This window comes from Zonotrichia albicollis, chromosome 1 (assembly GCF_047830755.1).
Source record: "Zonotrichia albicollis isolate bZonAlb1 chromosome 1, bZonAlb1.hap1, whole genome shotgun sequence".
Lineage (NCBI taxonomy): Eukaryota > Metazoa > Chordata > Aves > Passeriformes > Passerellidae > Zonotrichia > Zonotrichia albicollis.
Window position 1 is genome coordinate 50,308,149 of NC_133819.1, and position 17,678 is coordinate 50,325,826.

Genomic DNA, 17,678 nt, shown 5'->3' on the forward strand with positions numbered 1-17,678 from the left:
GCAAACCAGCTGCTCATCAGGTTGGAGAAGGATTTAGCAGGAAATAAAAGTCTACTCAAATGTTCATAGCTCAGATCTGCAAGAGAAAACTCATACTTTATGATTTGTCCTCTGAATACTGAGAAAAACTGTATTTATATCTTCTGTACTTTCAAACACTGTGAGGAGTTTATTTTTGAACAGGAGTAATTTTCATGTGAACAATTTACTTAGCAGATTCATTTCTGTCCATATAATTTCTCTCATTTACAGAAGGTAAGCAGATAAGAAATTAAATAAACTTATGGAGGTCAAACAAAATTTAATAGAAATACTCTATTTCAGGAGAGGAATAGGATCTCTGGATTTTCTTTGCATGGGACCTTTCTTTCCCTATTCTTCCATGTGCATCAGACAGATTATCTCATCTAATAAGTCTCAAATGAATCTGCTTTGTGGCTACATTAATCAGTTTTAGGCACATTGAACAGATTAAAAGTTTTTTACCCCAGCAGAGCAACACTAACCAAGATGTTTCTGACTCTTCTAAGTTCTAGGCAGGCAGTGGTCTCATAAAACACTGGGAAAGAATTGTTGGGAATTAAGTTCAGGCGAGTTGATGCAAGGCTGAAACATTTAACTGTGTACATAATTTCCAGCTGGGCAAGGTATCTCTTCTGATCCCTTTGGAATGTAAATTTTTTAGTTTTACAGCTGCCTAAATCAGCCAGCTAGGACTCCATGCCATACTTCCCCAAAACAAAAGCATTTAACATCAGAGGGATGCGGACACCAAACTATAGGTCTTCCTTTATTTCCTTCTAGCTGTAGGAGAAATAAATGCAACAGCATGCGAGATAGACATACACATCAATATATATCCCTCCCAACCTCCAAAAGCCTGAAAAGAGTTTGGATGTACACCTATATATTTTTTAGGTTGTTTGGAATTTTTTAGGTTGTTTGTTATTGTGAATAATTTGGTGACAATTCTACTTCAATGCATTCAGTGTTATTCTGATTACTGTGAGCCTCAGTCAAATGACATTGTAATGCACTGAAAAGTTTCCTTTTAATACCTTGAAATAGTAATTGTCAGGGATTTATTTTAATATTCAGGTAGATAATACTGTGATGACTACCATCCTTCACCTTTTGGCTTGGTTCCCAAGGAAACGTCTGCTTTTTATATTTCATTTGTTATTGGTTTTGGTTTGCTTCTTCTGAACTAACAAATCCAGATTAATGTCTCCCATCCCCCTGACTCTCCTGCCAACAAAACTGTTCTTATACCCTGCTTACAGTCTCCATGTTTGCAGAGGTGACAACCAGGGAATGAAAAGAGAGTTCTGTGGTGACCACAGAGAGGAGGCAGCCTGGAAAGTGACTGCTTCTTGCAGCACTCACCTCAGTTATAAATAGCATTATCCTATCAAAGTTTTGTAAACTGTGATATGTGGAGAGATGAAGCTCCTACCTGTGCTGTACCAAAACCTAAATAAGCCAGAGGTATGTGCCTCCAACAATATTCTTTGTCCCAGGCTTATGTCACACAACCACTTAAGCATCTGCTCATCTTTGCAAAACAGCTCATGCAATTTCACTGGACTGCAGGGTAAATTTAAATTTAAAGACATCCTCATTTGCAGACTCAGGACTTACAGAACGATATTATTTGCATCAGGCTTCACTACCATTTAAGATGCTGTAGGGTATCCCTCTTGGCTTCCAGCTGCTGCTCCAGAATGGCACAGGTTTATCCTAAGTCCCATGTTATCTATCAGCCCAGATGTCTCTGATGCCCTCGAGCATCTACAGTGACACCTGTATTAGCCCAGCTGTCATCACACTAAATGAGGATTTCAGAACAACATGAGACGATGCAACAGAGAGAATGCATAGCTTTTATTATTCATTCCCTCCCTCTAGGAGTGTGATCTGCAGGAAGAACCCCATCCACTGTACTTTTTATTTTCTAAATAGCCCCAACCCTTTCAGAGGACTGGAGACCCATCAAAAAACAAAACGCTGCAAGATACGGGTGATGGAACTGAGCAGCTCACCTGCAGTACGATGTCCCTTCCGTTCCGTGTGACATTAACGGTGTGGGGCTGGCCATTGGCCATGTTCCTGTGGTCAATGTCAATGTTGTATGGCTCTTTGGTGCCCCCGAGGTTGTACCGAATTTGCAGATTCCCTAGTGAAAAAGAAAAAATGTGAAAAGCACCCTCAGGTATTTTGATCTTTATTCACCAGCTATTTTACCATCTTTATTTTCACATACAGCTGTTATCATTTCACACTTAATTGCTCTCATAGCTGGTCTCTGCTGTAAGAGAAGAGCTCGTGTTTGGGATTATAAAGTTACTGGGCCAAAACTGCCTCTAGTTTATAACCCAGAAGTGTGACAATGACCAGCATTTCCAAACCACAGTGTTTGTAAACACCTCAGACTGCAAACCAAACAAATTGGAGTTATGCCTTGAACAATACGGACAATTGGTACAAAATTGAGCACATCAAGTAACACTTTATTGTTGAGATTATTATTCTTGCTGCAGTAAAATTCTATGAAATTATACAAAGCATAACATTTTCTAAAGAATAAACCATTGACATGCATTGAATAAAGGCAAAATTACAACAAATTAGCACTGACACATAATTTACACATGGGACTTCCTTGCTCTTGCGTTTAATTGTTGTTGATGAGTGACTGTCTGGACTTCCATGGAAATTTAGTATTATATGGTGAAATAACAACCAGAGGTTACATTGTTGGAAAAGTATAGTCAGGAGTGGCTAATTGATATTCATAACATACTGCCAGACAGATTTTTCTTTTCTAAACAAAAGTGGAGTGTCTGCTCTTCATAACACATTTAAATATTTGATTAAAAGAAGGAATGTTTGAAAAGGGAAATGCAGCCCCCACTCTTGATGAAAAATGAAAATATTCTGGCCCAAAAGAGCAGACTTAGACCTCTATAACTACAGTTTAGTTGTGTGATGTTGGATTTCTCTCATGCACGTCCTTTCTCTCCCATGAAGGGAAAAAAATGAGTGACATGTAGAATACTCATATTCACCCATAAAAGAGAACAGTAGTAAAATCATCCTAATTATGATTTTCATGGGGCACTAAGGCACTGTTTGGAATCGAAGTATATTTAGTTCATATAGTTTTTTAATACTGTAGCAGCAAATGGTCCATATCCAACCTTCATCCATCACCAAAATGTTTAGGACATTATATACTATACTACATCCATATTTTAGTCACCTCAATGAGTATCCAGATTTTCAGAACAGTGCACGACACTTTCTACTGACTACTAGGGATATTGCCAGTTCAGCTATTCAGGTGCCTTCATGTGGATGTCTACCATAGTACTGGCTCATGGCATGGTTCTCATTGTTATCGCAGGTTTTTGGTTTTTTTTGTTTGGTTAGTCTTGTTTTGTGAGAGAGGGTTGGCTAAAGAAACACCACTAAACTGAACAGTTACATCAGTACCAGATCTAGTAGAAGCAGAATGAAGGTTCAGGTTTCTAAGTACTTTACTTTAATGTGACAAGGGTGAAGAGACTTTCTCATTAGTTCAGGGCTTCCCCTGAGTATCAGCCTGGTATTGTCAATTGTGCCTTCAATGGGGAGAGCCCGGAGCAGTTTCTTACCCGTGGGGTTCACAAGCACAGCCATGAAGTCCGGAGTGTAGGAGCTGACATAAAATAAGACACAAGGGGACTTGGTAGTGCTGAAGCTGAAGCTGAGCTCTTCCTTGTTCAAGCTGAGGTCAGGTCCTGTGATCTCAGGATCTGCAGAACTCAAAAGCGTCCGGCTGACTAAATCCTTCACGCTAGTCCCTGGGGAGTGGAAGTTGTAACGAAGCCACATTCCTTCTTCAAAAAATGCTCCCACATCTTGAACACAACAGGAAAAGGAGGGTGAAAAGAAAAAAAGGTAAATTAAATGTGCCAACACCTTTTGGTTGAAAAATATTACTGTGACTTGATCAGTACTTATCTGTGCACCTTTCTACTGCTATGCTATTTAAGCACAATATTTAGGTCAAGAGTCTCACTATTTTCCTATGAGAATGAAAAGAACAATCTCCACTTTATTGGTGGGTACTTGGATTTGCAAAGCAAAGGAAATATTTCCTTTGGGGCTCACAGAAAGCCCATGCCTATATCTCATATCAGTACTACAGACAAGGATAATTATGATTTAAATTTATTCTCATTGAAATTTTGAGGTAGATAATGCTTCAAAGAGGGAGAAACGAGGAAGAGTGGCTTAAAGGACACAGTAAAAAAACAACCACCAAGGAAAAGGACAAACAGCAGTTCTGACCACCAAAATTGAGTGGATTTGGAAGGACCTCCCAAAGGAATGATGACAATTCCAGCCCCTAAAAGGACTGGACACAATGCTTGTAAGTTATCCACTACTAGCACAATTATTCACCAGAACTCCACAACAAGGATGCCCTTATGGGAGACAAAATTAACTAGGGAGTTTGACTCAGCTGGGAACAAGAGGCAAGAGATACTTGAAATGTAGATCCCAGGACGTGCTATAATTTTCAAACCAATCTGAGACAAGATGTGGTGTTCCAACACTCTTGATAGAAAATACACCTCCTTTTGACAGAATTAATACTTTCAGCTGAAAAAGCACTACTAGTGCTCCCCATAATAATGCAGTCCTGCCTCTTCCTCAACACTGAAATCATAATTCCAGGCTGCTGTTCTTGCAGCAATGCTGACTTTGATAACCTCCTGCAGGAATTACTGCACAATTGACCACCACTGATATCATCTACTCCACTGGGGATCACTTGACTGACTTCCTTTGGCAATAATTTATTTAGAGACATGGTGGTACTGGATCAGCTGTGCTTCCTGGGTCAATAGAGTGAAAGGAAATTTTTAAATTATATGTGAACCTGATTAAGAAGGTATGTTTATGAACATTTTGTAAGGTACGAAATAATGATTAAAATATTATAATCATAACATATGGGTATTGTATTCAAAGAAGGGCTGTAAGAAGTACTTAAGGCCATAAACAGTCTTTAAAAAAAAAGTCTTTCATTGTCTACTACCTTTCTACATGATGCAAAGTTGCCAGTTTTGTGAAAAATTGCCCATCTAAACAAGAAATTTATTTTTATTCCATTTTAACATTTTGAGTCTTCACACAATCCTAAGCAAAGGCTTTATTTCAAAACACATGTCAGAAGATGCTTATTTTTGAATCTTTACACAGACACAAAGCAAGTCAGGAACGAGCCTGCAGAATTAATTCAGAGTAGCTGAGCAGAGAATAGGTAAAATGATAAAATTATATTGATGATTCTTTCCAGAATTTTGCTAAATCTAATGCTGGAAAAGCTTTATGTTTTCGTGCTGTCATATAAAAGTTCTCCCAAACTCAAAATACCACAGTTGCTGTCACTGAATGGACATATAAAACACAGAGCCAAGCTATGGTCCTGAGGTGCTATAAATAATTTGATCCTTCTGATGGATTTATAACTGCAATTTTATAGGGGAAATGTTAAATCAGCCCGAAAAAGTTATGGGGGAGGCAATTTCATTTAACAACTATATTTTGCAGTAGTCTCAACTTTAGTGCTCCTGGATTAAAAGTGAAGGGCTCTGTCATAGAAAACTTCCCCAACTTGTTATGCCCTCTGCCTCTAACAGCAGTGTAAGAAACAAGTGTTAGCATGCAAAAATCTAAAGCAGTAGCTCCAAGTATCTGCAAGATGGGCCTAAAAATATCCCTGTGACCACTAATTTATTCTTCAGTCCCTGCTTCTGGTTGACACAAGCTGCTTCTGGGGCGGGTGCCCTATCAATTACACTGGCAGAGCTGCAGGCCGTGCCGGGTCCTGCCGCTGCCACTGCTGGTGGGGACTGCAGCCCCCGTGGAGGCTCCACACACGCACTCTGCACACTGATGCACAATTATGTTTGCCTCCAGCCTGCTTACTGCTTGTCATGCCTTTCATTTTTAGAAGTAATCTTTGGAATTGTCTGGCGCTGTGCTTGCCCAGGGCCTTGCGCTCTGGGGATACTGGGACCTTCAGTCCTGACCTCAGCACTGCTCTGGGGCTGAAGTGGAAAGCGTGTGAAGCATTTTTTCCAGAGCTGTAAATATTATAAATTGCTATGTTAAATGTTCATTACTACAAAGAAAGCTTTAAGTAAATGGTGCTCTCTGAAATGGTATTCAGATTATTCTGCAGTTTTGTGAGGTGAATTTGATCATCCTTGTGGGTCCCTTCCATCTCTCAGTACTCTGTTCTGTGACTTTTTATTCCAAAAGGGTTTCACGATGGAGAATGTTCTGTATGTTTAACTTGATTTGTGCTGAGAAAATAATTTTCAATGTAGCTCTATTATTACAGGCATACAGGGTATTGTAATAAACCTTGAAATTCTCCTCACATGCACGTCACCTCTTTTAAAAGGCAGGATAACAGGAAGGTTCACTTTGGCTTTGTGAGTGTATTGGGCCCTCAATAGGAATATATTGAATTCTCTCAAGTTCCAGCTCATCAAAGAGGCTGATGCACATGATTATGCACTTTACTGAAAGAAGCTGAAATCCTTGCAGCAGGACTGCAAAGTGTTCAGCAACTCACAGGAGCAGGTTGCTAAAACTATTAGGACGTACCAAAATAGCTAAAGCATAATTTTCCCTATCTTGAATGCAGGTATATGATGACTTGGAAATGCCAAGGGCTGACCAACAAAAAAGCTACCTATTTTTTAGGTTACAAGTGGTGACCTTGAGGTTTACACTTGAGGTCACAAGTGTAGCATCTTCCTGAAGTTGTCTCAGAAGGAGTATGGAAGTCCTTCACCCAGAAAACCATTCAAGCTCCCTGAATAAAGAGGGTCAAATGCAGCCCAAATCCTGCTGCTGAAATGTGAGGGAAGTTTCCATGCACAACTCTCTTTTCCTCTGTAATATTTGAAATGCTATCTGAACAGATGACTCTTGGGACACCAGGCATAAGGCGCAGTAAAGATTGCTCTGCAAACCACCCTTTCAAGGCAGAGACCTTAGGGAAATGAATGTGGTGCTAACAGATCTATTTTCTTCAGAAAATAATACCTATTTTTACACCAACATACAGTGCAGTTACTCTCTGTTGACAGACTTCTCAAATATAAACACTTTGGGCTGGCTTTGTAGAGGAACCCAGAACAGGAATTGTGGATTGTTAGAAACAATTTTATCAAGCAAGGTGAGTGTCCCCAGTGTGAATGGCACATATGTTACAAAATTATCCAGCTTCAATTTGGAAAGGTGATCCAAAACTTCCACAGAAAATGTACATGTACCCAGAACTGACAAAGTTATTTTGAAGGTCATGATTATTTGGCCATCACCACAGTCTCCCTCTCTCCACTCAGCTACTTTTATTTTTGTACCCTCTTATTCTGTCTGAGATCAGGAGTATTGAAAGACTGGAGGACAAAGCCAAACAGCAACAAAAATCCCCATTTCTCCTACAAAACTTGCAAAGTCTCATTACTTTTCTGGGCTGGTGATGTAGACCTAAGAAAATGTAAGTAGAAATCTGATTCTCCTCTACTGCTTTTTACATCAGTGAAATGTCAGTGTTGGTTCTTCTGTTCTTAGGTAGTGATAATGATCCTGTGAGCCATACAGACACGTAGACAACTTGTCTTCTTTCTCCATAACCTTTTTCTCACCTTTGAAAAACCCTGCCAGCAAGGCACAGGTGTGGCTGAACACAACTTCAGCAAGATTTTCTATCCAGGTGCATATATTTAACAGATACAGAGCTCAGCAGTCTTTGTAACAATTGGGTTTGCTCTATGCTGACAGCTGGGATGGAAATGTTAATAGGAATTGTAATGAATCAAATACCAGATATTACTCCTAATAAATAAAGAAGCTGTAGATCTGTGGAGCTATCAAAAAAACCCCCAAAATTCCAACCTCCTCAATTTAAACACGGGACCTTTTCAAGCATAACATTGTAAGAAGTGGAATCTCCCTTCTTTAGTAGGATAGCTCTCACTGACTCAAGCTGATGACTCAACTTCTCATAGTTTTCTAAGTACACTGGATCAGATTTCTGTCACCTTTTACCTGGAAACCAAGGAGGAAGTGGTGCTGGTTATTCACTTAATGGACATAACAGGGCATATCTGCCTTACAAAAGGTGGAGACAAAATCCTGGCAATTACAAAGCCTGGCAAGGATGTGAGAAATGGAGAAGGAAAAGACTCTCTCCTCTTTGTTTCACAAAGCTGACTTCTACAGCTGTAAGCAGGCCCCATCTGGGGTTTCTAAATGCCTCTTTGGCCCTGGTCAGAGTCAGTAAGTTAAAATTATTACTTCGTGATGCTGCTTGCCAGTGCTCAATGCTATGTCTTCCCTGCATAGAGTTCTGGGTGTGAAAAGCAGCTTTTCCAAAATCCTAAGCAAGGACAGTCACTGGAGACATTCTAACACTTGGTGCATTTACAAACAAAGTAGATGGTTGAATAAACCCTCTTTCGTTTTGCATAATTTCCTTTCTGTTTTTTTTTTTATTATTTTACATGTATGAATATTGAATATAGATTAACCAGAGCTTGCTTGTTCATCTTATGGTAAAAATTGTGCTTGGGAGCACCTAAAATTACTTCCAGACTGTGGTCTCAAAGACTAAGACTTGTTTGCTGAAGTACCTTCTGGCCATAGGGCATCAGTAAAGGGTCAGAATCTCAGCTGTTGATCTGGGAGAGAATTTGAGGGCCCTGAAGGTGATAATGCTTACCATTCGTCTGGTTAGCTTACTTAACACTTTATTCCACCTTCAGGCACATTTAGTATGTGATTTCAAGAAGTGGGGATTTAAAGCTGTTGCTCTACATCTCTCATTTTCTGGCTGCTCTTACTCTAATAATCTGTGATGCATGTTGGAACTTTCCACCAAGGTAGAGCAATTGCTTGTGGGCCTTAATGGAATACAAACCTAGTGAGGACTTATTTCTTCTATATGAGTATTCAGTATAAAAAAGACTTTCTTGAACTATCAGAATCAGGGGATATACAAAATAACGTGCACAAGTGAACTATGGGGAGTGATCATAAATCCATGCAAAGATTCCCACTACCTTCAGTAGAACAGGAGAAGTGCCACAGGAGATGGGGTTTAGCCACCTGATTCATGACACTTTCAAGCCTCCCTAGTTGATGCCAACAGGCAGATTCTGCCAGGAAGCAGTTTAATATGTTTAAAGAAGGCTGAGCTCTGAATCTACTTTTATACCAGCCCTGCAAAGCAGGGCTTTATTCCACTATACCTGGACAGAAATGTGCATGCCACAGAGAACCTAAAAATGTCAGGAAAGTTGTATCTGCAGTTTATTCTGTACTGATTTGAAAGTATGATAGAAAGTTGATCTGATATCTGAGACAACAGACTCAGAGTAAGGGAGTGGCAACAGGTGCCATGTATTTTCTGTCAAATCTTAATGATAAGCCAGCTCCATTTCTAGTGGAAATATCCATAGTGGTTGAAAAGAAAAAACCTAAGCACCAACTTTTTTCCATGCCACCATCAAATAAAATTGGATGGATGAAGAAAATGTGATGTCAAGTGTACAACAGACTGGATTTCATGATGTCCTGCCAGGGAGTCTATGGAAGTCCTCTTTAGGAACCTCAGAGATAAACTTACATCCTTGCACGAGCCATTTGAGAAATATTAGAGACTGTCATTTCCTGATTTCACAGTGCTCAGAGCAACAGCCTCGATAGGTGAGACCTGGCTTCTATTCCTTCCTGTACTACAGGTGTCCACTTTAAATCTGAGCAGATCCTTCCTGCCCTCCTTTGCTTTCTGCATTTCCATAACAAAAACCTCTTCTCACATCACAGAGCTATTGTAAGCATAAATGCCCTATGTAAGGTGCCAAAACTCTTTAAGCAGCGTGCAGATGTATAAATATTGCAAATGTCTGGTGTCTCTCAGCTGCCTTTGCACAGGCATGCAGCAGCCAGCAGTGTTGCTGAGGCTGCTCTACTTAACTTTCACAAAATATCTGCATTCGATGAGTAATGACACTAAAGCAGGCCTATTTTAGTTGTCTGACCAAGAAAGTTCATCCCATTTTCTGAGCCAGGACTAATTGTTTTTCTTTTTAAATTATTCCCAGGATTTGTTTTCTGTGTATAAAATAAGGAATTTGTGCTTACTATAAGTGGTTTATTATGGATGATAAGTGAGCTAGCAATAATATATTCAGGCTGATAATCAGTTTATAACCAGGTTGATATCTCTTTAAGATATGTAAGTACTATTGGGAAGAGTACTATTTAAAAAGAAAAATATTGCTTTTTTTCCAATGAAAGAATTGTTGCACTGAAGTGCAACTTTCAAAGCACTAGAGCATAACTGTGAATGTTTAAAAAGGCAATATTGACAGAACCAAAGAATGGAATAGCTTTAGAAAGTATGTCTATTTTTTGTGAGTATATATCTTTACCCAAAAGAGGCTAAAACCTGAGTCCTACAAGTAAAAAATCCTGCCTGCAGCATTTCAGACTTACCAGAGTGGGAGCTTAATATTAACAACCTGAAGAAAACTTCTCATGTAACTTTCAGCGAACAGATCACAATCATGTTGAAAACAGCAGAATTTTTTGGGGTCTGGGAGGGAATGTTGCCTTAATTTTCTGGGTTCTGTGATTCTGAACTATGAAAACGAAGAAGTTAGTTACCTTAAAACACTCTAACAATCACCTCACCATTGCTTTCAGCAAAACAATGCAATGCTTTTGCCAAATAAAGGGAATTGAATGAGTCCAACCAGGGCAGAATTTGGAGTTGATCAGTCTGGAAGGGTGCAGAGTTGCTGCCTCCTGATGTGCCTTCCATCCACTCAGCCTAGTAAAAAGTTGTTTTCTCCTCTTTGAGACGTAGAAGGGAGCAGGAAAAGAAGGAAATCTGACTGTGACAATACTACTTGTAAGTGCTTTCAGGGTTCATACAAATATAAAAACAAACATGAAGGAGCTCAGTTTGGGCATTGTCTTAAGGACTGCAAGAATTCACGCAGAGAATCCGAGCTTTACTCCAAAGGAGAAAAGAAAAAAGAGTGTAGCATCTCCTTGCTGTTTGTTAATGCAAATTGAGTAACTGCAGAGAAACTGGAAAGCTTTGAATTTACCCTTCCAGCATACCTGAAGGCACATGAGTCATAGCACCAGCTATTTAATTTTTTTTTTTTTAAATTTTCTTTTTGGCCTCACTCCTGGTGGGTGTAATTTCTTCTCCCACTGTTGTTCCAATGCATTTCAATACCAAAGGAGGAATACTTTCTCCCTGGAGTATGTCCCACATCAGAATGCTGCCACATGCCCTGCATTTGACCTTTGCTTTTTATTTTTATTTTTTGTTTAAAGGGAGGAATTTGTTTTTTAGAGGAACAAAAATTAATTGTTTTCTCAGAAATGCTTTTATGATGATAAGACAGCTGTGGTAGAAGAAAAAAAAGAGAATTTACGCTTAAACAAAGGACAGGGAAAGGTCAGAAAGCAATCTGCAGGATGGCAGAAACACTTCAGCTATTCCTCAGAGCAATTTCTCTGAGCAATGAAAGAAGTAAAACCAATTGCATATGCCTCAAATACGAAACAAAAATAAAGTTAAAATAGATGTCAGACTGCATTTTCATACTTCTTTTTGTCCTTGTAAAAAAATAGTGTAATTTCTAGACCACTACAACATCATTCGCCTTGTGGTGTACTGCTAATAAGGCTGGAGACAATGCAATTTCTTGTCAGTCATCAGTCAGAGGCTCTCAGGACAGATTTCATCAGTGAAAGAATCCACAACATGCGAGGCCTGCTTTTGTTGTGAAGTGTGTTTATTACCCATCAACCCCTGTACGGTGATTTCCTTATAGCAATGGTTTTTTCCTTAAATTTTCCCATCTCCTCTGCTAGCACTTTCAGCATGTAACCTACCCCAAGAAGTTCACTGCAGCCAAGTGACTTCAATATCAAAATGAAGCCTTTGGATAAGGAAAGATTCCTGTGGCAAAAGAAAATCAATGGAAAGAGAAGTCTGTAAGGACTGTGCCAACTTTCACTCCAGCTGAGTGGCATATTTTTTTGGTAATATCCCATATTGGTTTGAATGGGATGTCAGGCACTACTGATTATCAAATCAACAGATCTATTTGGCCTGGAATATTTACTGAGAGGAGTGAAATAATGAAATCTAGTTCTAGTCTATCCTGCAAAGCACTAAGGATGTTATTTTATGGCAGCCAATCGGAATTCCTAGTGAATGTGACTTACCCAGCATTACACATCAAGAAACAGCATACTGTGGTGCAGGTTATAAAAGTGACAGAGCAGTATTCAACTCTGTCATTATAAAGAAAAAAAATCATTGAAAACAGATCATACAGTCTTTGAAAACATGTTCGTAGATATTTCAATGCTTTTACAGAGGGGAAAGTGTCAAAGTGTTAATGAAAAAATGGATTGAAATATAACAATTACAGTCTCTTCATCAAAATCAATTAAAATACAATTTAGGCATAATTTTATTTTACAGAAAAAACTTTCCAAATTTCCAAAACCTTTCAGATTTTTATAAATTTAAAAAATATTTTTTAAACTAAAACATACTTGGCTGTTTTGCCATTACTTATTTTGCAGTTGTTATGTATGTTTGCCCTTTGTTTCTAGAAAATACATTCAATCTTGTCTCATAGGCCAAGAGGACACAGTACAAGATTCCAGGAGCTGCTGTTAGAAAGAAAATGTAGGACTCCCCTTCTTTCATAAGTCTAGGAAGCTTGACAACACACATCAGTTGTTCTAGTGCTTTACTTGATTTAAAAGGTGTAATGCAAGTTAAATTGACAATGTAAATGTAATGGGCTGTAAATGAATTCTTCCAAAGACCTCATTATCAGCATTGTTTGTTACAGAGATTTTACAATTACTTCAATCATAAGATGCCCCAGTCTGTTTTGTGTAATTTATCCTCTAGCTTTTTCCCCAGTGTCCTATTCTTCTTTCTGTAGGCAAGCCTCATGAACTCACCCACACTATATCACACTTGGGGATATTCTAGATGAGTACAGCAGTCTTCAGCACTAACAGATAGGAAATTGGCAATTTAAACCTTGTACATAAGATCTAAAGGATTTAGAGAGCCCTTTTTAGCCTGGAACAAATTTGATATTGAAAGCAGAGATCTGATGTCATGTTTAAATGGCACAACACCGTATGGCACAGACATCCCTGCTCTAACAAGAGGACTTCTGCATGAGCTCCAGCTCACAGCAAGTTCCACTGCATGCCCAAATTATTCCTGTCAGAGCTCTGGGCCCTTGGCTGCACTGGGACACTGATAAGGAGAAGAGTATAACATATATGATATTACTGCCATTGCTATGGAAGTGCTTACCGGCCAGCCAAAACCAGGGTTTCCCTGTGCTAGGTGCTCAATTGTTCCCAATTATAATTATATTAATGGTATGTTTTTATTCTGTTAGCTCCACATCCAGGAAAAAATAAATGCTTTAGCTTAGAGCTAGTTTTGGTGGAAGGTTGGGGCTTTCCTATCCATAACAGGAACAAACTCCTCATAAATAAAAGTCCATGTGATGAGTTCTGGCAATATAGAAAAAGCTATGAAGTGAATTCTGTGAATATGGCATGGCAGTAATTATCTTTAATTATCTTTTCTTCCCCCCCCCTTTTTTTTTTTGTGTTGACACACACAGAGGTTGTGAGAGGTTGACCTAATTCCAGCCTGAACAGGTTTCCCCTACTATATGACTGCATTAGTGAACAGAAATACTAAATATGCATTACCATTATTCATGACAAATCATTTGCTAAATTAACTGAAATTACTGTATTCACATTCTCAGGAGCTGCTGTATGAACAGTCCTGAACTGAATGGACATGGTTTATAATTTGCTTTTGAAGAAGCACAGCATGGTGAAAGCTGATGAAATTCCTGCATGCAAGCACAGTGGAAGCCATTACCTAGAGAAACAGCTGCTTCCCTTCTGCTGCACTACAAATACATCATATTTATTGGAATTTAAAAAATAATAATGCCAGAGACTTATCCATATCTGCTGATGTGAATATGGTGATATGAAAACAATCCCTTGGCTTTTAGAAGAGGATGGTCCAGTATGTTAGCAACATCAGCAATGGACAAAGATTTGCTGTGACAAAATGAAATAAAAGTGAACACAGATAGATATAAATGAAAGTGGCTGAAGTGTGTGGGGAGGAAATGCAGTCCACAACACAGCACCAGGTAAAAAGACTGCCTATTTCTTCTATAAACTTTATGCTTCCTATAAGTGTGGTTAAAAGAGAGCAGGGTAAGGATATTTGCAAAATAATTCTCAGATTTTGAATTGGAAAAAATCCCTGAGAAAGAGTTGAAAACCAGAACATCAAAGGCCAGGTGCTGTCCCCTACTGCCAAATTAGCTTCATGAGGGGACTCAGGTGGCTGGTGACCTAGACTGCCTGCAGGATTCCTGGTTCAGAGAGGAATGTAAAAGAAGAGGAGCAATTTATGAAGCTACAGGTTTCTTTAACATCAGGGATACTGATGAGAAGAGCACACTTTTTTTTTTTTCACATTTTTATCTGAGACTTTGAGAAAGCTTTTAAAATTATTAGGGAAAGCAGTGGATTAGACAGTCAAACAAGAAAAAAAAATTAGTACTTTTCTTCTCAATTTTTGTTGTTGGATCCCGCTTTTCCTTGCTCCTTGACTTTCTTTCTCATGCAGAACTGTGCATCCACAGTACATTGTTCTCTTATAATCACTGCTTTTGAAATTCCAGAACATATTTTAAACATTTCCAAAGGACTGACATAAATGTGGGAGCTCTGTGCCTTCCCTTATCCCAGCAGGTCCAATCCCTAACCCAGTTTGAGGTCCTAAAAGACTTGATCTACTTACAGATGGATAAAATTTTTAAGCCAAATGCTGGCCTCCCAATATATGAGATATTCAACCCAAATGTCATACCTACATGTCTGAATGACTAGGTAGCTTTTGTTTAAATCCATGGTTTTCTTTTAAAGAATTTACCATGATATTGTGCTAGTTGGAATTTATGGTTCTGCAGTTCAAGACTAAGGAATACCCTCTGCCAGACCTGCTACTACTACAGGCGTTCCTGATGCATTTTGTTGTTGTGCTATTTGATTTAAACATGCAGTCCTCATAAGAGGCGTGGTTTTAAATAACCACATTTAAACATACACATGGGTGTATAGTTTGAATTGTTAGCAGGAAGTACTAAACAGGATTTACTTGTTTATTTAATGAAGCTGAAGCATCAATTGCTTCCTGGTTTTTTTCCCCCCTCAGGCAATTAGCTCCCCCCTAACTCTGCCTCCTGCAGGAAGCATTTATGTTTTATGCAGAATGGCCCAGTATTTACCTTTTATGCAGAATGGCCCGTCGTAGGCCGTTGTGGAGCAGTCACAGGAGTAGCCATTGTATTTCTCCACGCACTTGCCCCCGTTGGCACAGTACATGCCGTAGCTGGTGCAGTGGCCAGAGCAGCCAGGCTTCACCCCGGGCGTGACCTTGGCTCTCTCCTCCAGGTCCAGCGTCACCCCGTTCATCCTCAGGGAGCGAATGCAGCCCAGGAAGCCTCGCTGGCCTCCTGCAGCACCTGAGAGGCAACGTTGGACTGTGAGACAACACTGGATGTGTTTAATTCCTGTTGCTTCACATGAAATATCCTGCTAAGCCTAAGCTAACTTCTTTATAATTGCCTTGTACTAATGACAATAAGTTAGTGGAACCTGGCCCTTTGATATCATACCATTAGCAAGCGTAAATAGTAGTTTTTTATCAATGCTTGCTTTATACTAATTAGACATTTGGGATTCTAGCCCTGGAAGATTTCCTTCCATTTCAGCTTCAATGTTTTTAGAGATAAGAGTGGAAGAAATGAGCTTGGCTCAACTGCTAAGGTGTAGCCTTTCTCTCTTAATGATTAGTAATGATGGGAGCTTGTAATAATGCTGTAATATGCTATGGAGTGTTAGATTTTTCAAAGCCACAATGGGCAAAGACAAAGGGAGTCAGATTTCCAGTCCCAGTTAAAATAGGAAATATTCACATTGATTTCCAAGAAACATCATGTACACTATTTACTTTTCAGAGCATAGACTGGAGGATGGAACATTGAAAAACTACATTTGACAATCTGGGTTGAGTTGGTTTTTTTAGTAGTTAATAAGAACTGTCCTTTTTCACGCCAAGTAAACACTCCCTCAAAACATGTGATTTCAGCTAGGTAAGTCTTATCTGAGGCTGGATTAGAAACAACAATCTAAAAAACCCAAACTAAAAAATGTGAGTAAATAACTATGAGTGCTGGCATCTTTTCTGCTCATCCCTCCTCTCTTTGATTACTGCAGTGCTGCAGGTGCCAGAGAGTCCCTGAGGAGATCTGAACGCTCATCACCACAGAGGCTGATATTCACCTGAGTGGGGAAGAGAACTAAATACAAACCAGAAAGAGCTGCTTCAAACCAAGTACCAGTAACTGGATGATTTGGACTAGGAGCAGGCAAGGCTTGGTCTCTGCTGAGTGCACATGGCAGAGGGTGTTCTGGTGTGATTCCATTCTATGTACACTTGCAGCCATGATATTTTATGAAAAATCCTTCCTTTAGGATTTTTTCTTCTGAGAAGCTGAGAGGCCTCAGGAACAAAATGAAAACAATGATTATCTGCTGCTGTGGAATGCAACAGGTGGATCTGTGATTGGTCTCATGTGGTTGTTTCTAATTAATGGCCAATCACAGTCAGCTGGCTTGGACTCTGTCTGAGACACAAGCTTTTGTTATGATTCCTTCTTTTACTATTCTTAGCTAGCCTTCTGATGAAATCCTTTCTTCTATTCTTTTAGTATAGTTTTAATATATCATAAAATAATAAATCAAGCCTTCTGAAACATGGAGTCAGATCCTCATCTCTTCCCTCATCCTAAGACCCCTGTGATCACCATTGCATGCACTCATATATACTGCAGTGATGAAAAACCTTCTTTGCCCTCTCAGTGACTGTCCTACCCCTAGGACACAAAGTCATCACCCCTCAGTCTTTCTTGCTTACCCAAAGAATAGATATTTATTCTACAGAAAATAGAAAAGAAGGCACCAAAACAATTCTTGTTCATCATTACCCTGCAGGGCCCCTTCAGGTATCCATTTTGGGCACTCCAACTCAAGTCCATTCTAGGTCTGACTCCAGGTACTGTTTAAAGCTGTTCTCTGGTGCAGATGATGACATTTGTTTTTTTGGCAATAAAGGTACTATATATTTCAAAACATTGCTGTGTTACAGTCAATTCAAAACTAACAAATAAAATCATCATTATCAACAATTCTCAAAGAACTCAGGTTAGAAAAAAAAATTCCATCTCTTCCTGTTTACAGAAAAAGGCTTGGTATTTTTTAAAGGTTAAGTGTTCCTCTTTTAAACAAACTTTATTTTTCAGCTTATTTTGAAACTGCCATTTCTAGGATCACAGCAGCAAAGGAAAATCTGAGCTTGTAAATAACACCTGCACATCTGGTGACACATTATACACAGTTTGCAGTGACACTGGGCTGATTACTATGGCAATGAAGGC

The 17,678-nt window shown here is 39.1% G+C and overlaps 1 protein-coding gene across 1 annotated transcript in view; it reads right to left on the reverse strand.

Annotated features, from left to right (window-relative positions):
• The window catches only part of CNTNAP2 (contactin associated protein 2), a 1,022,680-nt gene that overhangs the window by 68,230 nt on the left and 936,772 nt on the right, over nt 1-17,678 (reverse strand). The window contains exons 18-20 of the mRNA XM_005485915.4: nt 15,468-15,704; nt 3,657-3,902; nt 2,043-2,176 (exon numbers count right to left, since the gene is read on the reverse strand). Of these exons, the coding sequence (XP_005485972.2) occupies nt 2,043-2,176; nt 3,657-3,902; nt 15,468-15,704 (617 nt within the window). The remainder of the gene's footprint in view (nt 1-2,042; nt 2,177-3,656; nt 3,903-15,467; nt 15,705-17,678) is intronic.